At 39.7% G+C, this 25,543-nt stretch overlaps 1 protein-coding gene across 14 annotated transcripts in view; it reads right to left on the bottom strand.

Annotated features, from left to right (window-relative positions):
- The window catches only part of LOC101745239 (SH3 and multiple ankyrin repeat domains protein 3), a 241,847-nt gene that overhangs the window by 20,195 nt on the left and 196,109 nt on the right, over positions 1-25,543 (bottom strand). For 7 of the 14 annotated variants that reach the window (XM_062671661.1, XM_038014965.2, XM_038014964.2 and 4 more), the window contains 7 exons: positions 7,132-7,257; positions 6,182-6,362; positions 4,377-4,696; positions 3,419-3,613; positions 2,882-2,948; positions 1,848-2,108; positions 566-760 (listed from right to left, as the gene is read on the bottom strand). In XM_062671661.1, coding sequence (XP_062527645.1) covers positions 566-760; positions 1,848-2,108; positions 2,882-2,948; positions 3,419-3,613; positions 4,377-4,696; positions 6,182-6,362; positions 7,132-7,257 — 1,345 coding nt within the window. The remainder of the gene's footprint in view (positions 1-565; positions 761-1,847; positions 2,109-2,881; positions 2,949-3,418; positions 3,614-4,376; positions 4,697-6,181; positions 6,363-7,131; positions 7,258-25,543) is intronic. The other 7 variants (XM_038014969.2, XM_038014974.2, XM_062671662.1 and 4 more) reach the window with 3 other exon arrangements.

Raw genomic sequence — 25,543 nt, 5'->3', positions numbered from 1 at the left:
GAATAACCCCTTGAGATTACTAGAATAGGTCTGAAAAAGAAACGGGCCACACGCGACAGCCATGAGAAGCTAGAGACGGCTACAAAGGTAGCTGAAGCGCGCGCCAGCCACTTATGGCCGGTGGTCGACACTTGCGGCCGGTGGGTGTGACTTTTTTTTTTTTGTGCTACTTTTTGTAACCCATTCGGGAAATATCATAATGGACTGATAATTCTATATTCATATTTATAATATATCAACAGTAGCCAACATGCGTGCGCTGCCTTCGGATTGAACAGGTCAACTGAGTTGAGGGAGAGAGGGGTGGGGAATCGCGCGAGTGGAGTGTGGCGGCGCTTTGTATCTGCGCTTAGTGGCCGGTGCGCAACAAGAGGCGAGCAACGACGATTTGTAGCGTGTGGCGACCACCGGCGCCAAAGTGTGCGGCGAGCCTATATAGGTTGTGGCCGATGGCCCATGTGCGGCGACCCTTAATGTTGTGACACAAATAAAAACAGTAACGGTTGAAGAGTCAGTGCCCTCGACGATACTAAGACACTCCTGTGGAATCTCGGCATCCGGTTACCTTCGACGATGTCGCCCTGGTTGAGCCTGAGATGGCCAGGGGCGGCGCCCTCGTAGGGCTGCAGGCACACGGCGGTGCTGGAGGGCTGCAGCGAGCACGTGGTGGTGTCGGAGTTGCTGGTGCCCACCCCGCTCGAGTCCGATATGATGTCGCTAGCGTCGCCGGCGCTCTTATCTGTCAACATTAGCGTCGGCCCTGACGGATGAGTTCAGCCGCGGGTCTGTTCGATTATGTCTCAGCATTTTATCAGACTCCTCAAATCAATTGAATTACTTTTGTTTTAATTAGGAGATGCGTCTGTAGTTTATTTTTTATGCTTTTTTTTTATACTCGGACAAGCAAATAAGCGAATGTTGCTCGCTGTTGTATTCGCCAGTATGTACCTTTCCTTTCTCTAGTCGTAGTAAATAAAAAAATATAAATTTAAAAAACGAAACGCAGATAAAAAATACCATAGTTTTAGAGAATGTTTTATATCGAAATGTTGCCAAATTATTTGGAATAATTTTAGAAGGAAAACGTAGCTAACACCCTGCCGAGGAGTTTGAAATTTAACTTAAGCCTAGTCTAATTGTAAGTTCTAAAGGAGAGGGGAAAATCCATACGTTCTTGTTAAAGGAAGCAAATAAGCGAATTGTGTTAAAGGTAATATCGAACAAAACGCTATCGGTGAGGTTTACGCGAAGCCAAATGTGTGTTTGGTGCAAGTTTTTTAACTTTCTCGATAACGTAAAAGTTAACTCTAATTTGTATGCAGTTGTAACAGCGCCCCTAGCGGCAAACGATGGCAAACGTTCCAGCTCCATAAAAGTATGAGTAACTTTTACGCTATCGAGAACGTTAAAAAACTCGCACTAAACACACAATGTCAGTTCTTCTGACTATCAAAGCAATTTACTATTCGAGCCACCCATACCGCTTTGTTTGATCGGACTTGAACAACTATTCACATAAATGCGAACATACACATGCAGAGTGATTGTTGATGAGCACGGCGAGGTCTGTGCATGGTGATGGTTGTTCACGTGGACTTATTGGGGCGCTTTCGGTGCTTTTGTGTTCGAGGTTGGGAAATAATGACGTTTGATTATGACGTCACTGATGATAACTACGACTCGCGGGTGAGTGACGGTCGCGGTAAATGTTTGTTCTGTAAACGCTGGAATAAATTTAGATCTACAAACGTCATTCTGTTCTGAATATGGCTGTTTGTGAAATCACGTAATATGATAATTATCGTTATTTCCCAAATCGACATACGGTACTGCTGGGAATGGTGTACCTGTGAGTATGCTAGCGTCGTCTTCGTGGCTCGGGTGGCTGGCGTCGCTGATGCTTGATGAGGCAGACGAGAATGGTCGCTCGAGGCTGCAGGGCGAGGGCGCGGCGGGGACGCGCGTGCTCGACGCCAGCGAGGAGCGGTCCCCGGCCGAGCGCATGCACCACCACGCGCCCCCCAGCGAGCCCCCCGCCGAGCCCCCCAGCGAGCCCCCCGCCGCCGACCGTCTCCGAGGGTTGTACCGGGGCGGACCCCGGAACGGAACTGCAATTTTACCGTTGACGAACCGAAACAACTAATAACGTGCCACAAATCAAATAACTCAACTTTTTAACTAAAACCGTGCTAACTCATAATCAACTCATAACTCATAATCATAAAAAATAAATAAATTTCTAAAATAAATAATCTAATCATAAATATAAATATTTATTGATTAATTAAACGAGTAGCTGGTTAGTGTTGTCGTGTGTTCAATAAACATATTGTAATATTAGACAAGTAATAATCATAATATCTTCTATCGTATCTTCATTTGAAAAATACAACCATCACCATAATGATAATAAGCCGTAAGATAAATAAATGGATGATATCATGCAGTATAATATAATTAACATATTTATTTGCACTTTATATTTAAAACGTATTGTGTCAGTCATTCATAGAACCTAGAAGTTGTCGTGTTTATAATTAAAAAAGGATTCTTAAATGAAGAATGATTAATGTATTATAATAAAATGAAATTATAGGAATCATGATAAATTTGTCTTATTTATTTGTTATTAGTATAAATGTACAATTACAAATAAAAATACACGACCTTAATATTTAAATCTGATTAATATATTGATAATCGAATTGAGCTTAAATGGTCTCAGGATATTTTCGACAACCCTCTGCAATAAGTTAAACAATTTTAAGTTTCTCGTCATTTAAGAATCCTACAGTAAAGTGCATAAATATAATAATAAAATTTAAATGATATAAAGCGTCGCAGCCATGCATTAAATCATCACACTCATAACAAGACTCACCGATTTCATCAGATTTGTAGTTTTTAATCACTTCGGCCAAGTCCAAATTTCCAGCTATGACAGCCACCTAAGAAAAAAAAAATATTTTTTTAATTTGTGACAAATTAACAATCTTTATCATGTACACATTAATTCGATTAAAATGAGCTCATTTTCAATATGACTTTTACGCATATTTACTCATTAATGTTGTGTTTAGAAATGATGGAGAGGTCATTTTCTTATTCATATTGAATACAAGGGAACTTTTATCGTAAGGAAGAGGTGACAGTACAGATGTATGGGAAACCCAAAAATTTACAATTAGTACAACAATGTATGTACAACATGAAATGTCCCGGTAGGCAGAGGCTTGGCTCTGTCCCTGGCATTGCTGAAGTTCATGGGCGACGTTAATCACTCACCATCAGGTGGGTCGTATGCTCGTCTGCTTACAAGGGCAATAAAAAAATGCATTTCCTTTACATCGGAAAACGACAAAAGATTCAAGGCTTGTTTTGTTCCAAAACACACCTCAAAAGCATTGCGTAGACTTACCTGGTAAGGCGTCTGGTTGGCAAAGTTGAGCGCTTCCTTGTCGCATCCGCGGAAGAGGAGTTGTCTGGCGCAAGAGTCTTGCGCGTTGACCGCGCACACGTGCAGCGGAGTGTTCCCGGACGCGTTGCGGGCGTTCATATCGGCACCGTAGAACAACAGATGGTCCACGTGTTGAACCAGGCCGTTGCGACAAGCCTGTGTAGACGACAACAGTATCTTTTTGGTGGTAGGACCTCTTGTGGTCCGCGCGGATAGGTACCACCGCCCTGCCTATTTCTGTCGTGAAGCAGTAATGCATTTCGGTTTGAAGGGCGGGCCAAGCCGTTGTAACTATACTGAGACCTTGGAACTCTTATCTCAAGGTAGGTAGCGGCATTTACGTTGTAGATGTCTATGAGTTGCTCGCTCCAGGCATTTCAATATTGTAGTAATTGTTACGTTATAATACTCAGTGTAAAAAATTCATATTTAAAAAAAATATAATATTAAAAAATAAATAAATAATATGTAATTTTATATGTTAAAAAAAAAAAAAAAAAGACATGCCCGCTGAGTTTCTTGCCAATTCTTCTCAGGACGGAGGCTAGTTCTTGTGAATTGGCGGTAGTTCTTTTGACGTTCAACAAGTATGTACTTTCATTTATGTTGAATAAAATTTTTTTGATTTGATTTGATTTGATTTGATTTATGGGCTCCGGTAACCACTTAACACCAGGTGGGCTGTGAGCGCGTCCTCCGATCTAAGCAATAAAAAAATAATTTGGTATTCGCATCAACAGTTCGATGTTTTTAATTAAACTTCAATTACTCCATTCAAATAAGTGAAGAAATTTTTTTGTTAATATATATAAATTTTTAATTTTAATCTTTAAATGGCTCTCCTGTAAAGTTGCAAAAATGTTGCTTAAATCACATCGCCTTTCATCCCTCGATATTGACATATGAATAATTATGTTACCTGATGAACTTCTTGCCACCCCTGTAGATCGGTGGCGCCGATTGTCGCATGGTCGTGCAGCAACGTCTCGCACAGCAGCGGGTCCGTTTTGTTCGTCACCGATAGATATAAAGGAGTCAATCCCTTTCCGTCTTTGTAGTTTGGCGACGCGCCCAGCTCCAGAAGAGTCTTCACTGCCTCTAGGGAGTTCTTCTCGACGGCTCTGTGCATAGCGGTGCTGCCGTCTCTCGTTCGATAGTCGAGTAACGCACCGCCGTTGACGAGGGCTATAAGAATCTTCGCGGGCGACTTTAGACCGGCGGCTATTGTTAATGGTGTTTCTAGAAATAGAAACGGAAAACATAGATAATAGAATATAAGTTTTCTGATAGAATAAAAAAAAGTACTTCAAAACAAGTTGATAATAAACGGAAATTAATAAAGTATCCTCTGTGGAGTTTTAAGACCGCTAAGTGTAATATATATTTTTTTATTGCCCTGGTAGGCAGATGAGCGTACGGCCCACCTATTCATTAGTGAGTGGTTATCGTCGCCCATGGACTTCAGCAATGCCAGGGGGCAGAGCCAAGCCACTGCCTACCAAATACAACCTAGAATTTCATTTACAAGAAGTACCTATAATTATTGTGTTCATCTAGCATTGTCAATATGGTATTATTAATTGACAGTGTCAGTACAGTATATGGACCATACAGCAGTTGTCAATCGTCCGGTTACGTAATATAAGTTTTACGTAATTACACAATACAAGTATAGTATAGTTGAAACAAATGTGCTCAAATATACGACAAGATTAATTGCTAAATATTAGGCGTTCGACGGAAACGTATAAATTTCATACGTCTCAAGGATCGGTCGACGTTTACCGGCGATTATTCACGGCCGGATTGATACGGCTCTTAAAATACGGTTTTAAATACACGGAACAATGGAAGATAAGAATCCGCATGCAAATGAATTTACTGTATTACGTATAGGTAATACAATGTAAGAGAATTTACGAAGCGTTTTTGTCGATTATTTGCATGGCTTTGGATGTAATAAGACTATCATTGTTTCATGACTGTGTTACTATACTATGCTTGCATCAGCGGTTGCAAAATGGAAAATGTTGAAATTTCATATTATTATTTTTTATTGCTAAGATGAGTGGACAAGCTCACAGCCAACCTGGTGTTAAGTGGTTACTGGAGCCCATAGACATCTACAACGTAAATGCGCCACCCACCTTGAGATATAAGTTCTAAGGTCTCAAGTATAGTTACAACGGCTGTCCCGCCCTTCAAACCGAAACGCATTACTGCTTCGCGTTAGAAATAGGCAGGGCGGTGGTACCTACCCGCACGGACTCTCAAGAGGTCCTACCACCAGTAATAATTAATTATTTTTGATTTGACTAAAATCGTTATCAGTATCTCGTTTGTTTTCTGCTATCTATCTTTTTTATTTTTGTTTTTCTTATTGCTTAGATAGGTGGACGAGCTCACGGCAGACCTGGTGTTAAGTGGTTACCGGAGCCCATAGACATTTACAACGTAAATGCCGACACCCATTTTGAGACATGAGTTGTAAGGTCTCACTTTTGAAAGTACAGCGGCTGCCCCACCCTTGGAACCGAAACGCATTACTGCTTCACGACAGAAATAGGCAAAGTGGTGGTTGGTACCTACCCGTGTAGATTCGCAAGGCATTCTACTACCAGCATCTACCAATACATTGGCTTATCCGATCCATTTTGTAATGAGAAATCTACTGGCACGAATAACATTTCATTTGTATTAAAATGTACATCCCTATATTCTTACCTCCCGTCTCTTGGCAGTGGAAATTGGGGTCGAGTCCTTTGGCGCAAGCTTTAGTGATTTTATCGATCTGTCCGTGCGTGACGTGTTCCAAGAACCTTCGTAGATTTGCGCGCGAGTGCAGAGCCTTCAGTGTCTTCTCGTCTAGTTTCAACATCTTGTAAACGCGGCGTTTGTATTTCAGCTGAAATTATTATTATTTTCATTGAGAAACCTTAAGTTTATATTTCATTGGAAGCGGTTACCGTATCCATTAAAACCTGTTTTTTTTTTTCTTTTTTTCTTCATATGCTTATAGCCTTGAGAGGATATATCAGAGTTGCCCTAGATGTAGGTGAGCTCTCGGGGATCAAATCAGGAGGTGTTGCTAACACTGGCCCTAGCAAAAGCAGTGCTTCGCAGAATCTACCACCGGATCGGAAACGCGACCCACTGAGAATATCCAGCGAGAAACTTAGTAGGGTTGTGTTACTACAACCTGAATATTCTCGTTCATAACATAGTTCTAAGAGCGAGTTTCTTGAGAGTAACGACTGTCTTAGTCTATAATATGTTTTTATTCTGGAGCACAACAGCGAAGATGTTCATATTCATATCTAAACGACCTGACAGACTCTCTACAGCTAGTTAAATTATTTCATTCATTAAGCATTCAACTTAGAGTGTACTTTCCCTTGCCTACAGCCTTTACTTACTTTGACTTAACATATTAACTCAATCAATTCTTGGATAAAACCCAAGTCTAATGTAAATTGGATAGTAAACTTGATAGTGTATTGGGGCCATAATATGTATTAAGCAAATTGCGACACAGTTTATGATATTATAACATATAGTACATTATATTACCTTTTGATGTACTAAAGAACTTTAGATGTTGCTACAAGGAAATTATGTAATGATGTACGATTTTGAAAAGAGCTTTTGCTTAAATATTAAGTTAAGTAACTTACCTCAAGGTATCCTACAGGTCCATTGAAAGGATAGTCGCCGAGTCGCCGTTCCTCGTCGAGAAATTTACCCGCCTTCCCATTGACAGGAGGGCAGAAAAGACCATAGTTGAAACTCTCTTTCAACTCCTGGAAAAACAAACCGAAGGAATCTATTAGTATTGATTTATCACTTCAGTGACACTTCACTGTTTTTTTATTGCTTAGGTGGGTGGACGAGCTCTCGGCCCACCTGGTGTTAAGCGGTTACCGGAGCCCATAGACATCTATAACGTAAATGCCGCCGCCTACCTCTTGAGATATAAGTTCAGTATAGTTACAACGGCTTGCCCCACCCTTCAAACCGAAACGCATTACTGCTTCACGGCAGAAACAGGCAGAGTGATGGTACCTATCCCGTCGGACTCACAAGAGGTCCTACCACCAGTAATTACGCAAATTATAATTTTGCGGGTTTGATTTTTACGACACGATGTTATTCCTTCACCGTGGAAGTCAATCGTGAACATTTGTTAAGTACGTATTTCATTAGAAAAATTGGTACCCGCCTGCGGGATTCGAACACCGGTGCATCGCTACATACGAATGCACCGGACATCTTATCCTTTAGACCACGACGATTCAAATGTCATGACTTGCTTCAAATGTAGCCGGTTTAAGGAGAGTGCTCAGGGGTAGGCAGCAACTTGAATATACCCCTGGGCCTATGCTGATTTGCCTACAAGGGCATTAATAATGTACGATCATTAGTCACTATATTTCATACAAAATATATTCGGTCATTCTGAAAAATCTGATATTAATGCGATGATGGTTAGTGTTTAATCCTTGGATGAAGATAATTGTACCGCTTGTAAGTCTTTCAAGTTTACGTAACTCACATTTTTCAACACACACATTTCTCATTAAAAATAAATTTTATGTTAGCGTTACAAAATTAGGAGCCTGATCATACGAGTACAGTACCAACATTGAAAAAAAGGTATTACGAGTAAAATTAAGTGACGTTTACCATAAAATAGTACGACATTTATGCTTCATAAAGATGTCAATAATTCACATTCGTTGCAGAGTTTAGGACGCTGTAATAAGATATTAAATAAAAATAACGATTTACATACAATAGTAGGTACATCAGTGCCTTGAAATACGGGATATTGTCTACAACGTAGCGACCGTAAAATACTAAAACGAATAGATGATAGAAGAATAGATGTTTTCGATCAGTTAAATATAAATTATCTTTGTTAATTAACTTTCCTATGTTGTGTTTATATTTTTCGGGAATAGAAATCACACTGATACAATGATTCTTTTGTTGAACATAGTCTGCAAGTTGACGATAGACTGTACCACCAGTAAGTACCACGCTAATTCCTCACCTGTCCTGGTGAAACTGGAAAGGCCTCCGGGCCACCAGTAAATATTCAATCATAAAAAAAAAAACTACGCTAATTAATATTTTCTCCGGGCAACAATAGAAGATATTTAGATTTCTCTATTTATTCATTTGAATTTTTAATGATTAATTTTAATTTTTTTATTGTTCAGATGGCTGGACGAGCTCACAGCCCACCTGGTGTTAAGTGGCTACTGGAGCCCACAGACATCAACAATGTAAATACGCCACCCACCTTGAGATAAAGTTCTAAGGTCTCAGTATAGTTACAACGGCTGCCTTGCCCTTCGAAGCGAAACGCATTACTGCTTCATGGCAGAAATAGGCAGGGTGGTGGTACCTACCAGCGCGGACTCACAAGAGGTCCTACCACCAGTAATACTCATTTGAAATATGACGAAAGTAACGTAATAAAAATGTGAAACAATTATTTCCTTGGAAATAAAACAATGCTAATAATTTCAATTTGCGTCTCCTGTTGATTTAATTTATTATAGGAAAAGACATTTTTATGTTTTTTTTATTTTCGGCTAGTCATTTTCAATTTAGTGTGGCATCACACAGCCCTATCCGTGGCTCATTCCGAACATGTCCATGCGGCGTTCTAATGATAGAACTCACGTAAGCACAAATGATAGGGCGTTTCATATTTATTACAGGCTGTAACGTAATGTTCGTGTACTCACAATATCATTTCAACTTTACGACGTGTTATATGAGTTTTAAGGATACTCGGAAATTTTATTATGAGCAAGCATGCATTGCTTAGAATTATTACGTAGATAGATATACCTGTATGTAATTGTGGTTTTATGTTTCTTTTTAATAATTAGCAATTTACTTCGACAACATAATTACAGCTGGCCGTAATGCAATAGTCAGCAATTTTTTTTTTTGTTTTGCGGACTTGAGTACACGTGAGCTCTTTTTCTCTCCGATTTGCTTTTGACAGTTCATAATTTTAATTTTTTTATTGTTCAGACGGCTGGACGAGCTCACAGCCCACCTGGTGTTAAGTGGTTACTGAAGCCCATAAACATCTACAACGTAAATGCGCCACCCCCCTTGAGATATAAGTTCTAAGGTTTTAAGTATAGTTACAACAGCTGCCCCGCCCTCCGAACCGAAACGCATTATTGCTTCACAGCAAAAATGGGCAGGGTGGTGGTACCTACCCGTGCGGACTCACAAGACGTCCTACCACCAGTAAAAATTTAGGTATTTTTCTTGCCAATGTTCACTTAAAATCCTAGAAAACTTAGCACAGAAATGAATATACTCGTACAATGTAACCAACCAGTAAGTACATCAACACAAATTTCATAAAGAAATATGTAGCTGTCGTATTAAAAGTTTAATAAAACTGGTCTACTGAACGAGGGCGCGCCCTCATATGATCTCATCCGGATCGAAGTAATATTTTCCGGCTATGTCCTATATACACATCCAGCGACGACATACATACATATGTATATGGTGATATGAAAAAAGGCGGACTACGTTTAGTCCACACATTGATATTACTCGACATCATCCCTGGACACTGGAGCATATATTTCCATTACGTTTATTACTTACAGCTAACGTGTTCGTATTTTTCATTAATTAGTTATAATGACTGATTGAGGAAATGCAGCATGTCAAACATACGGAACATGGGTTCCGCCTTTTCCAGCCTTTTTTTCCTATCTAAGCTGATAGCCTTGAGAGGCTATTTCAGCGTAACCTTAACTAGTTGGTGAGCTCACGGGGCTCCAACCGGAGTGATACTAACACTGACCCTAGCAAGAGCAGTGCTTCGCAGAATCTACCACCGGATCGGAAACGCGACCCACTGAGAAGATCCAACGAGAAACTCAGTGGGCTGTGTCTGTGGGTTAATTCGCTCGTCGAGCCCTTCGTCGCAAGCGACGGGTTCGACGAGAACGGTGACCGGGGTTTTCTAGACAGCCAGTAGCACACTTTATGAGGAATCAAAATACAGAAAGGCACCGCCAATCGTTCACTGATCAAATAATATAGACTAGAGTAAATTTTGTATTCATTTGATTTCATCCAAGCAGATAATAGTTTTAATGATAATACTAAGCCGAGGGACAACTCACAGACGGTCATCCGTCCCCAAACTAAGTTTTTCTGTACTATTGGAACCAGAAACCGATACACATCATATGTATATATGTTAACACGTTGACTGCCGTGTAGGTCACCAGTGCCCTACGCGGCGTACTGATGTAACTACATATGTCAATTTCTCTCTTCGATCTTCTAACCAAGGCGCCGAAATATCTAATAGACTCCGGGAAAGACGAATCCGCATATATTGAGAATGAATCTATTTCTAAAAGATTATAAAGCTGAAGAGTTTGTATGTTTGAACGCGCTAATCTTAGGAACTACTTACTGGTCCGATTTGAAAAATTCTTTCAGTGTTAGATAGCCCATTTATTGAGGAAGGCTATAGGCTATATAGCATCACGGTAAAACCAATACAAGTGGAGCACCAATAAAGAATATTTCAAAATAGCGGTTTCAATAGCTCCTTAACATTCAAAAATATTTTCACTTTCTACATAAATGAAGTGGGGGGTAGAATTTAGCGTTATGCCAAAGTACCTATTCCACGCGGACAGAGTCGCGGGCAAAAGCTAGTCTATTTCTAAAAGACGAAAAAGACTAGAGCATACATTGGCAAACAAAAGAAAACAAAGTCAAGCAATCTAGGCGCTTAGTAACAGAAATCGACATAATTACTTGAGTGCGCCACGTAGGGCACTGGTGACCTACATGACAGTCAACGTGTTAAGGTATAGATATTAAACAACAACTTCGGTATAGTAAAAAGCACCAATGTTATTGCATAAAATGATGTAATCTATTTAATTTAGCACAGTGGATGACTTAATTTAGCATATTTCTTTTGGTATATCATAAAAAACGTATAATCCCACTATCTCGTGTGGTCTCAGTGGCCAAGAAGAGATTATGCGATAAGCCGTTACCATGTTTGGTCGGTTATCTGATGTTTGCTGCCCATAATTACTTAGCTCAACGATAAAGATACAACGTGGTTGTTATTCAGATTTTGTCCTTCAAACTCTAAGTGTTAATCAAACATTTAAGCGAATAAAAACAAATATACAATTGTAAGTCATTCGTGGATTGGTAAACAATTGCAAAAAACATCACTAGTTCGAAGTGCTTCAAGGAATGTTTCAGTTACAGACCCATTTTGCAATAAATACGGACGTAGTGACTTACATTTCTTTTCAGTCGTTTTTTTTTTGGAAGTATGTGTGCAGATTATCACGATACATCTAGTGGTAAGGTCCTTACTGGGGTCTATAGATATCGAAACTTAATGACACCAATCATTCTGCAAATGAGGTCTCAATCTCAGTTCCCTTCAAACGGGGACGCATTGCTGCTTCGCGGCAGAAGTAGACGGTGTGGCGGTACATCATTCTGGGAGCTTACAATAGGCCCTACCACCACTAATTTGCCAAATTACAATTATGCACTTTTATTTCTTTATCGCGATAGTCACTCGTGAACATATTGTATTCGTGTCTATGTATCGTGTTTCAAGCTACGTCACGGATTAACGACAAATAGACCAGTCTGGCCATTTAATACATTAAATTATTACAATAACTGTAAAATTAAGTAAGAAGAAGTAACGGAGATCTTTAAATTACAGACTACAGTGTAGTTTTGTATTGTCAATGTGTCAGCTGAGCTAGTAGTCCTAAATGCAAGATTATATCCCTGCCTACACCCTACTAATTCGTTTCAATATCAATTTGTTGACACCGATAAACTTTTCAGTGACGTCAACCGGCAGTTCCAACAATGAAATCTAAAACGTCAATTATATTAAATACTACAGTAGTGTGGGTAGTCGCCCAGTTGTTGAAATTCGACCATAATTATGAATATAAATTATAAATTTGAGCATTATTGTGGTTCTATTGTCAAGGACTACACTTTTATAATCATAGATTTCGCCAAGCCTACGCTATAGACAAAATAATATTAATCTATTCTCAATTTGACCACACACCATAACAATAAAAAAATTTTATTATTACAACATGTATGCGTGTACATGGTAGCGTGTGTAATGTTTCCTTTATTGATTTCATATATTTTAATAAGCATAATTTAAAAAAAAAAATTAGCATTCTGCACTTCTTCTCTCTATTATTTATAAGTGTGGGAAATTTCATACTCCTCCATCGCGCAATTTTCGTAGAAAGGCGTACAAAGTTTTTGCTTCACGTATTAATTTATTGATTGCAACGTACCTAAAACGGGTTCTAGTTAGTATCAATACATCGACCCAGTAACTTGAGGCATCCAGAGGAGCTTATTGTATGCAAAGCTTTTATACTTAGTCACCGGTATAACGAGTTCACCTACGTTAACCGCTAAATTTCAACTTATGAATTTGCAATTTGATTTATAAATCGTGTTGTCAACGCTTATGTTTTGCAATTCATTTACACGTCAGTTAAGTAATAATCATTAGCATCGTTCACGCATTGATCCGTTCCGAGAAAGCTGCGCGCGTACTAATGTTTTAATGGCATTTATTGTGTTAGCATTGTACTATGAAGGTACCTTTTGTTTCAAGATCGAATTCCCGATCCTGCGGAAAGAATGGAAAGCAGTCGACGTCGTCCCAAACACGTCATTTCGGATCCCCCACTAACGGTGCTTTTAGGTACCTAAAGCACCGTTCATCGTTCTCGTCGAATCTGTCGCTTGCGACGAAGGGCTCGACGAGTAAATTAACCCTCAGACACAGCCCACTAAGTTTCTCGCCGGATCTTCTCAGTGGGTCGCGTTTCCAATTCGGTGGTAGATTCTGCGAAGCACGGCTCTTGCTAGGGTTCGTGTTAGCAACGTCGTCAGGTATGAGCCCTGTGAGCTCACCTACTAGTTAAGGTTCCGCTGAAATAGCCTATCAAGGCTATCAGCTTAGATAGGAGAAAGAAAAAAACAAGATCGGCGTCCACATTTGCTGCACATTGTGATTCCTATAGTTTCCAATAACCATTTAGTGCGATTAATCAGTTTTCAAAGAGATCACAATCGTATTTATTAATAAAAGTTATACCAAGACTATTAATGCCACTATTTTTCTACATTATACTACATCCATTAATCTACAAAACGTAACGCCTCAGGCACGAATCGTGATAGCGTAAAGCGTTTGAAATTTAAACAACGACTTATATTTATCTGCGGCTGGCGCCTGTACGTGAAGACTTGAAGAGTAAACGGGGCCATTTGAGCTGGTGAGGGGAAGCAATCAATTTATAGCGGTCCGCGTGGCTTATTAATTGATGTGCGGTTTGAGTTGGACAGACGTGTCACTGGTCCGTGCCGTGTTCGATCGTGACTATCTGATAAGAAAATAAGTAAAAGAAATCGGGTCAGCTAAGCATTTCTCGGAACCACTCTATTGCGTTCATATATATCTGTATTTGAACAAAGATTAATATTGAAGTAGTTGTAGAAAAGCTTGGCGATGTTTATGCGCATGTGATTCGCGACTGAATTGCTAAACCCACTTCAGTCTAGTACTTTTTGCGATATGCAAAATATTAATGCCTTTACAAACACGGGTAGGTAGTCCGCACGGGTAGGTACCACCACCCTGTCTATTTCTGCCGTGAAGCAGTAATGCATTTCGGTTTGAAGGGTGGGGCCGCCGTTGTAACTATAGTTGCGACCTTAGAACTTATATCTCAAGGTGGGTGGCGCATTTAAGTGGTACATGTCTATGGGCTCCAGTAACCACTTAACACTAGGTGGGCTGTGAGCTCGTCCACCCACTTAAGCAATAAAAAAAAAACCTACATTCCTTAGTTAACTACATACCGAAATTCGGTAGCAAATCTGGATACCTTCTGACCATTCTCCTCTAATCTAGTCCTAATCTAGATCTCTAATCTAGACCTGGACCTTTAATAGGCTGCCATAATATTCATAGTTGCAACCCGACATAGTGTACTATTAGTTTCATGAATTCAAATGATGAGATTATTCTCGACTCGAAGAAAAGTCTTTTGAGTGGCGAATCTCGTACTCGTGTTTTTTAACTATGTTATTGCTGGTAGGCTTAGGACCTATTCCAGCTACTCACGGACCGGTAGGTGAGCTCACGGGCTCAACGTGAGATTATTTGCTAACAATGGCCCTGGTAGCGCTTCGCTGAATTTACCACGGGATCGGAATCGCGACCCACTAAGAAGATCCGGCGAGAAATTCAATGAGATGTGGCCATGGGCTTTCCCAATATTCTCATTTGCTTGTATTAGAGAAGCTTTATACACCTGTTATAAATAGTGGTCACCCGTTGGTCGAAATTCGACTATACTTAATTGAAATTATACGTTTGTACACTATTATAATTCTATTTTCAAAGACTATTATACTTCTATAATCACAAATTTCGCCAAGACTACACTATAGAAAAATATTAATAAAGACAAACAATATTTAATCTATTCTCAATTTGACCACAGACGTCAAGAACAAAAGTTTGACAATAAATAAATAGTATGCATGCGTGTGTGCGTCAAATACATGGTACTGTATGTGATGTTTTTTTTTTTATTTATTGATTTAATGTATTTTTTAGGCATAATTTAAAAAAATATTAACATTCTGCACTCCTTCTCTATAATCTCTATAAGTGCGGGAAATGTCATACTCCTACGTCCGCGCAATTTTCGTAAGAAGGGATATAAAGTTTTTCCTTCGCGTATTAATATATAGATATTATCGAATTATCTATCTTGCTCAAACATGGCACGCTCGTGTGGTCAGTTGACAGATGTGTTTTGTCAGACCGACAGCTCAACGCGCGGCTTGCACAAGTCAATCGAAAGATTGAGGTCTTTCGTTGCATACAGGTTCTATTGCATGCACCGGTCTAGTGGTCTGTCTCGTGTTTAATTAGCCTGCACTTGGAAAGGAATGCTAATAGTGCATTTTAGCTGCGAGTCCGCGTGGGCAGGTATCACCGCCCTGCCTATTTCTGCCGTGAAGCAGTAATGCGTTTCGGTTTGAAGGGTGGGGCAATCGTTGTAACTATACTGAGATCTTAGAACTTATATCTCAAGGTGGGTGGCGCATTTACGTTGTAGATGTCTATAGGCTCCAGTAACCACTTAACACCAGGGGGCTGTGAGCTCGTCCACCCATCTAAGCAATAAAAAAAAAACTCTCCATATTTTTTTCCCAAAAACATTTGCGTTTTTTATACGCAGTTTTTCCCTACCTATTTGCTGGTAACCTAAGAGACTATTCCAGCTACCCCCGGACGGGTAGGTGAGCTCATGGGCTCAACCTAAGAGAATTTGCCAACACTAGCCCTAGAAAGAGCAGTGCTTCGAAAAGTCTACCACCGGAGCAGAATCGCGCCCCCACTGGGAAAATCAGGCGAGTTTTTTTTTAGATCTTTGGTTCAACCATAAATTGTATTCGACATAGAATTTTACAAATCAATTTATTACTTGAACGGTTATCTATAAATACTATTATTCACTTCGATCTACCTTGGTTTTCGGTTCTGGTGACTTCCCGTTGCTTTGGCACTGTTGAACTCGGTGACTCGTTCCCAACTATATACACTCCTATCATTCCAGTGGAAGCACACAACGTATTAGATAGACAGTAGACAGATTTGTCTGCTTCTAACAAATTACCCACATTCATTCTACCTCCAATCAAGGCGTTTGCAACAGCGCCTAAGCATCGAGAACTCACTAGAACAAATAACCGTGGTAACGATCGGTTATATCATATTTAGTATTTGTAATAAAAATTTACTATATCGCGAGATTCTAAAACATGATATCTCGTTCAACATAAAAACATAGTTAAGGTTTTGTTGTTGACGTATCTAGTTTAATTCAGAATATAAGGGACATACATTTTTGAACAGCGACGACAAAACACATTACAAATTACAAACACGACTGAAATAATTCTGCCGAGTCACGTTTAGCGTTTTATTGATAATGACATTGAGAGGTTCAATGAGTGAACTGGTCGTTGCCTTATCGGGAATGTATGAGTACATTCACATAGAGAAAGTAGCTTTGTAATGAAACAGTACAGTGAGTGTCTGTTGGTCGTTTTCTTGTAGTAGTAGCTCGCTCGAGTTAATCGTACAGTGTGAACGGGGTCGATCGGGCAAATCATTGATAGACTTATAACTGTTTTTTTCTTGGATATAATTGTGTTTGTTTATGTAATTAACGTGGCAAACAAACTCGAACCTGCTTAAATTTTTTTATTGCTTAGATGGATGGACGAGCTCACAGCCGAACTAGCGTTAAGTGGTTACTGGACCCCTTAGATATCTATAACGTAAATACGCCACCCACCTTGAGATATAAGTTCTCAGCTCTCGGTATAGTTACAACGGCTGCCCCACCCTTCAAACCGAAACGCTTTACTGCTTCACGGCAGAAATAGGTAGGTGGTGGTACCTACCCGCGCGGACTCACAAGAGGTCCTACCACCAGTTGTTACGCAGATTATAATTTTGCGGGTTTGATTTTATACACATTTCATATTTTTGTTCATAATATCATGATTTGATAATGGAATGAAGTTCCTTTATTTTAGACGAATTTAATTAAAAAATATTCTTATGAATTTGAACATAAATTATTATTGAAAACTCAGGCGATATGATTTTTATAATCATTTATTCATACTTTTCAATATGTCTTCTAACGGCACTGGATTACGAGCTCAAACAGCCAGTAGTTTTAAAACAAACCAGTAAAGAATATTGATAACCGTATTAGATCCAAATCGGAACCTAATCACGGCGATACACGGAGAGCCACGATTGCTCTATTTTCTTCGATCTCGCTCTAACTATGAGAAATAAGTTTTGATATATTCGTGAATCGTGACCACGGCTTGTTTATAACTGTTGTATCAACGTTAGGAGAACTCGTAATCGATGAAATAAACATGAAGGTACTTTAGACGAAGTGGAAAAAAAAAAATACAGTTCAGAAAGAAAAATAATTTGGAAATATGAATCTGTAATTTCTGTTACATAAAATATATTATTATTTATTCACCCCGGCGATTCAATATTCGACTAAAAAAAATTAGGTTTAGGTTACTTTAGAGCCACCTATTAAATTCTATATTTGTTATCTATTTTTGCCGCGAAGTTGTGTTTCAGTCTGACGTGCAGAATAACCGAATTGCGATACTAGGTATTTATTAATTTGGGCATTTTTTATGACCTGTGTGGTTCAATTATTGTTGTTTATCGACACCACTAACTTTTTACGCACTTTTCAACACCAGTGTGCTTAGTGCGAGTTTTTTAACGTTCTTTGCATGCAGTTGGAACAGCGCCCCTAGCGGCGAACGTAGACAAACGTTCCAACTCAATAAAAGTTTGAGTTAACTTTTACGCTACCGAGAACGTTAAAAAACTCGCACTAAACACACAGATAAATATTTTATTACACAATCCAATTGGAATCTTGTGGAATGGCGGACATCGTAATATGAGAGGAAAATCTTTAAAAGATCTCTAAAACGAATACCTATTTTTGAACTTGCAAAAAAATAATGTACTTCTGGTACCGTTAAGTCTGCTGATCAGTCCGAGATTCAAACATAATTACTTTGAGATAAATCGAAGAGTTAAGTCAGTTAATCGTTTTATACGAAGGAGCACATCCTTATTTGCCAGGCTGTCACAAGCCAGCCGTACCCAGAGCCGGATCATGTCGGTGGAACAATTTACAAACTCCAAGATGTGTTTTACATTTCAAAACTATTCACGAAATAAATTATAGCTCTTTTGTATTTAATTAGATCTTTTTTTTTAGTTCGAGACTTGAGCAACGGTAGTCCTGGTCTTAGATAAGCGCCAACCACCTTCTCTAAGAAAGAAAGGATCGATCTTTTTCTTATTTCAACGTCCTCGGACATTCTACATGGAGGTAACCGGTCACCGCCCTCGCCGAACCCTTCGCTTGCGACGAAGGGCTCGACGAGTAAATTAACCCATAGACACAACCCATCGGATTCTCGCCGGAACTTCTCAGTGGGTCGCGTTTCCGAATCGATGGTAGATTCTGCGAACCACCGCTCTTGCTAGGACCAGTGTCAGCAACACTCCGGTTTGAGCCCCGTGAGCTCACCTACTAGTTCGGTGAATCTAGAATAACCCCTCGAGGTTACTAGAAAAGATAGAAAACAAAAAGTGTAGTTAGCTTATTTTCTTAAGAGAGAGGGTCAAATCATATAAAATGAATGGCATTGCGTTCCAGGGTATGATCACAAACTGCAGACTTATGACAAGGAATTGATTTTCATAAATTAACACCGCTAAGTAGTCGTTACCTATTGTATAAGTAACTTTAAAGTTTAAGACTCGTAACGCGTATTTTCGAATCCATTGAAAATTATTTACATCGAGCTTCGCTAATGACTTGTACCGATGATAGTGTTAAAGCTAATTAACTCCGACAGCAGTTAGTCCCTTAGACCGACCCGCTGAGGCCGGAAACTTTTAACTGGATATGCATATTTAAATACAGAGTACATAAGATCGATTTCACATGAAAAGTACTGAAATAGATTTTAATGAAAAGAAAATATATTTTACTCGTTAAAACTTCGAAGTATATCAGATCACCAGCCTACAAGAAAAAATCTACTAACTATATGATTCATTTGTGTTCTTGTTAATTTATTTTAAGATATTAATACGCGAAGCAAAAACTTTGTATCCCTTTTTACGAAAATTGCGCGGACGGAGGAGTATGAAATTTTCCACACTTATAGAGAATATAGAGAAGAAGTGCACAATGCTAATTGTTTTTTTAAATAATGCATAAAAGATACATTAAATAAATAAAGAAATCATTACACACACTACATACCATGTATTTGACGCACACACGCATGCATATTATAATTTATTGTCAAACTTTTGTTCTTGACGTCTGTTGTCAAATTGAGAATAGAATATTGTTTGTCTCTGTTAATATTTTTTATAGTGTAGTCTTGGCGAAATTTGTGATTATAGAAGTATAAAGTATAATCATAATAGTGTACAAACTTACAATTCCAATTAATTATAGTCGAATTTTGACTACTGCGGGACCTCTAGTTTTAAGAAAAGTATCAACGTTTTGGCGTTTACCGCAAATATAAAGTTATGATGAAACCTTTTCGTTTGAACTTAATCAAATTTGTCAATAATAATGATAATTTGATACTTAGTGATATTATTTTTCGTAACGTAAGTCACTGACTTGCGAAGGTGTAACAGATATGTTTTACAACCCACACGAGTTTGACAGCTGTTCTAGAAACTTCTATTTTGGTCAGAGCCGTGGGTATTATAATGAACGGTATTATTATGCTATTGATCACAATTTTTTTTTATCACAATTGACAGAACTACATACATAAATACTTTTTCAATTGAAACTATTGGAATTGACGTGTTTTAATACGGTTTTTCTTACATAAAGGACATATGTATATAGTTAACTTCAAATATAATTTTTCATCAAAATTGTAGGCTTCTATTTCATCACGAAAACTTCAATTATCATTTGGACGGTGAACAACAAAATAACATCAGGTCATTCTACATGTAACAGTCTAGATTATAATTACTTCTTTGCCATTTGACGACGCGTAATAACGTAAGTGGGTCCGCGGGCTACGTAAGGCAACATACACGAAATATCAATTACTGTGGACGGGAGAGAATGAAAATTGCTACGAAAAAGAATAATCGGCATCGGTAATGGCACGATGCACGGGCAATAAAGTGTAATCGAGCCCCGGGGACAGTTCGATCGCCGTGTGCCAAACGAGTTGGGACTATTTGCGAGATGCAAGGGAAAATGTTAGCACGCACGGAGTGCGGGATTCGTTCTAGGCAAATATTTTTCGTTTTCTATAAATTATAGGTTAATGACATTTATTAAAAAAAGAAACCGAACCCAATTTTATTGATCAAATTAGTATTATATTCATCGGTATATTTATTATGCTCATTACAGTTTATGACCAATGAGTCGATTATGCCAATTTTTTTTGTTACTTAGATGGGTGGACATACTCACAGCCCACCTGGTGTTAAGTGGTTACTGGAGCCCATAAACATCTACAACGTAAATGCGCCGCCCACCTTGAGATATAAGTTCTAAGGTCTCAAGTACAGTTACAACGGCTGCCCCACCCTTCAAAACGAAACGCATTAATGCTTCACGGTAGAAACAGGCAGGATGGTGGTGGTACCTACCCGCGAGGACTCACAAGATGTCCTACCACCAGTAAATACCATACCTACCAGTTACACATGTTTAAACGAATGATGTTGCATTTCTTTCTGTTTCTTTCAAGGAATTAGTTATGGCCAGCCAAAATCCAGTCGTAGTCTTCGTGGGCTGATTTCGGAAACAAAACGCCTTAAATCATTTTGTTTTGTGATCAACTTGGTAATTTTTATTGTTCAAAAGCGAACATGTATACCCCTAGGACTTTTGCCTATACTATCGGCCGTCAATTAGGGTAATTGAATTCAATTTACTTCTTTACTTGGAAAATTACGTATGGTCGGTCATTCGGACAGTACGTCTATATAATGTTTACTAATGTATCACAGCCGCAAGTTTCTTGCAAAAGTTCGAAATGATACTTTTAGCAACTACCTACACACACGTATGTATCTTGGTGATGTTATAACCGGTCCTTCAATCAATAAGGTTGAATTAAAACTGTCCGTATAATTAGTTCAGAAGTTTCAAATAACTTAAATTTTAAATTGGGATTACGTTTCAACCTGTTCCTCCGTAAGCACAAATGTCATCGAGACATATAGATTTTGCAATAAACGAATGGTATCAACAATAACTATACTATGATTACATTTTTCGTACTTAAAAGCACTGTTATATTTATTTTAATATTTTTTGATAATAGAGAGAGAAAGGGGGAGAGGGAGAGAGAGAGGGAGAGAGAGAGGGAGAAAGAGAGAGAGAGAGAGGGAGAGAGAGAGGGAGAAAGAGAGAGAGGGGGGAGAGAGAAAGGGGGGAGAGAGAAAGGGGGGAGAGAGAGAGGGAGAATATACTTTCGTGCACAACAAAACACAATTAACATTAGAAAACCGTCAACAAGCAGATATATATTTGTACAATATTTATTATTTATACATTTGTATAGTAATACTATTTTAACCAAAAAATCCACACACGTTTTCGACATTAACTAACAACTTACTATGTCGCACTCTATCTATCATATTATCATTTCGAGACTATTAGTGACAATATATAATTTATCAATTTGTCATTAAACTAAATTAAATATACTTAAAGACATTACGTAACATTGTCCGGTTGCAAAGCACTTTGATATGGTAGAAATAAATCAATGTTAGAATAACATTAATTGTTGTTGTAATATCAAAATGGTTTCTCGTACTCATGGCGAGCCTATGACAAATTACAGTTGATCCATGATGTAGAAATAAAATTTTCAGTATTGTAATGTAGCTATTTATTTTATATTCCGATGAATGCGTATTAATTATGACGTTATTTATGCGAATAGATTGACTTTTCCATTTACATGACTTTTCAATAACGTTTGTTACAGAGAGGGAAGGGGGTAAAGGGGGAAGAGGTCGATGTTTATTTGGTCGGTGTTTGTTTTTATTGCCACAGAGAAACTTCTGTACAGCATAGAGGTATATATATAATATTAAAATATTATATGAATGAGTATATCAGAGGAAGTGTGAAAGTAGCCCCAGTGATTGATCAATTAAAGAGCCGGTGGTTAGCTTGGTATAGACATGTGATGCGTAGAGAGGAGATGCATGTGACTAGGAGGTCTAATGTGAAATGGTAGAGCAAAGCAAAAGAGGAAGAGGTCGACCGACAAAGACATGGATGGAGTGTGTGAATGACGATATGAGAGGAGAGAGGAGTGAGTGTTGGGATGACGGCTGATAGAATAGAATGAAATAGAAAAATTCGCTGTGCCGAACCCATCTAGTTTTTTTATTTTTATTGCTTAGATGGGTGGACGAGCTCACAGCCCACCTGGTGTTAAGTGGTTACTTGAGCCCATAGACATCTACAACGTAAATGCGCCAACCACCTTGAGATATAAGTTCTAAGATCTCAGTATAGTTACACCTCTTCTTCGATATAGCGAAGGCGTTCGACAAAGTCTGGCACAACGGTTTGATATACAAACTGTACAACATGGGAGTGCCAGACAGACTCGTGCTCATCATACAAGACTACTTGTCGAACCGTTCGTTCCGATATCGAGTCGAGGGAACGCGTTCCCGGCCCCGTCACGTCACAGCCGGAGTCCCGCAAGGCTCCGCGCTCTCCCCGTTACTATTTAGTTTGTATATCAATGATATACCCCGGTCTCCGGAGACCCATCTGGCGCTCTTCGCCGATGACACCGCCATCTACTACTCGTGTAGGAAGAAGGCGTTGCTTCATCGACGACTTCAGACCGCAGCTACCACCATGGGACAGTGGTTCCGGAAGTGGCGCATCGACATCAACCCCACGAAAAGCACAGCGGTGCTCTTCAAAAGGGGTCGCCCTCCGAACACCACGCTGAGCATCCCTCTCCCGACTAAGCGCGTCAACACCTCCGCCTCCGCCATTCGCCCAATCACGATGTTCGACCAGCCCATACCGTAGGCCCCGAAGGTCAAATATTTAGGCGTCATCCTCGACAGTAGGATGACATTCCGCCCGCACATCAAGACGGTACGCGACCGTGCCGCCTTTATTCTAGGAAGTCTCTACCCGATGATATGTAGGCGAAGTAAAAGGTCCCTTAGAAATAAGGTGACACTCTACAAAACTTGCATACGCCCCGTCATGACCTATGTAGTGTAGTGTTCGCTCACGCGGCCCGCACTCACTTAAAATCCTTCCAAATCATTCAATCCCGTTTTTGCAGGATAGCCGTCGGAGCCCCGTGATTCGTCAGGAACGTCGACCTCCACGACGACCTGGACTTAGAGTCCACTAGTAAGTATATGCAGTCGGCGTCGATGCGCCACTTCGATAAAGCGGCACGACACGAGAACCCTCTCATCGTGGCCGCCGGTAACTACATCCCCGATCCTGCGGACAGAATGGAAAGCAGTCGACGTCGCCCAAAACACGTCATCTCGGATCCTCCCGATCCATTAACGGTGCTTTTAGGTATTTCAAGCACCGGTCACCGTTCTCGTCGAACCCGTCGCTTGCGACGAAGGGCTCGACGAGTAAATTAACTCTCAGACACAGCCCACTGAGTTTCTCGCCGGATCTTCTCAGTGGGTCGCGTTTCCGATCCGGTGGTAGATTCTGCGAAGCACGGCTCTTGCTAGGGTTCGTGTTAGCAACGTCATCAGGTTTGAGCCCCGTGAGCTCACCTACAAAAGTTAGGGTTACGCTGAAATAGCCTCTCAAGGCTCTCAGCTTAGGTATAAAAAAAAAAAATAGTTACAACGGCTGCCCCACCCTTCAAACCGAAACGCATTATTGCTTCACGGCAGAAATAGGCAGGGTGGTGGTACCTGGGATAAGGTGGAGTAAAGTAAGTAACATTTGCCCGGCAAAGGCCCCAACTCACATCCCGATAGTGCTTTCTGTGAACGCCGAGCCCCACCCAGTCGGAGTGTCGCTGCAACTTAGTGCGCTGTCTAATCGATTTGTGTAGCTAACAATAATCATAATCGATTCAGGTCTCACCAATAGAGTGTTATATACTTTTCTTTATAGTTCACCCGCTGCTCATTGCCAAAGAAGCCGCGGGGACTCTTGATCTATTAAGGGGTAATATCGCTATGCTAGGGGCCAATGTTATTCAAGAATTAAACTTGAGTAGGTCTTGAGTAATATCTGTGGCTTGACAGAGAGCTGACGCGAAAGAATTCTTGTAAGCTAGGCAGTTAATTTTCTTTACGACATCAATAGTTGTTAAAAACCTTTTATGCTATTTAAACTAACATTCGACACTTTCCAAATTATCTAAAATAACCTTTACAGTTGAACACAAAATTTGTTAAAACTAGGCAACTACAAGAACAAATACTAAATATAATTGTAATTATGAAACCAAAAATAATCATATTGATGAAATAAATTGAATTGAAACACAAAGGTTACAAGACCTAATTCAAAATAATGCATTTGAAGAAGATGGTTAACATATACGTGTATTTATGTATATATCGTGCATGTGTTCAGTGTATGTGAGTGTAAATGAGTACCGAGAAGCTAATTAATTCACAACACGCACACACAATTAAATTGTTTGCGAGAGTTAAGCGTCGTGTTTTGCGAATGTAATGTGATTTAAGGTTGAGTGACTGATCCGTGCTATCATTGTAGGCTTCAGTGTTTTGAAGTCGTCGTGGCCTAACGGATAAGACGTCCGATGCATTCGTGTTGAGCGATGCACCGGTGTTCGAATCCCGCAGGCGGGTACCAATTTTTCTAATGAAATACGTACTCGACAAATGTTCACCACGATTGATTTCCACGGTGAAGGAATAACATCATGTAATAAAAATGAAACCCGCAAAATTATAATTTGCGTAATGACTGGTGGTAGGACCTCTTGTGAGTCCGCGCGGGTGGGTACCACCACCCTGCCTATTTCTGCCGTGAAGCAGTAATGCGTTTCGGTTTGAAGGGTAGGGCAGTCGTTGTAACTATACTTGAGACCTTAGAACTTATATCTCAAGGTGGGTGGCGCATTTACGTTGTGGATGTCTATGGGCTCCAGTAACCACTTGACACCAGGTGGGCTGTGAGCTCGTCCACCCATCTAAGCAATAAAAAATAAAAAAAACTTGACTGAGTGTGTAGCGGTAGCTGTCATCAAATCACTGGTGGATTACTGGTGTTAAGACCTCTTGTGAGTCCGCGCGGGTAGGTACCACCACCCTGCCTGTTTCTGCCATGA

The sequence above is a fragment of the Bombyx mori genome, chromosome 13 (genome assembly GCF_030269925.1).
Source record: "Bombyx mori chromosome 13, ASM3026992v2".
NCBI lineage: Eukaryota > Metazoa > Arthropoda > Insecta > Lepidoptera > Bombycidae > Bombyx > Bombyx mori.
This window is presented reverse-complemented; position numbering and strand designations above follow the sequence as displayed.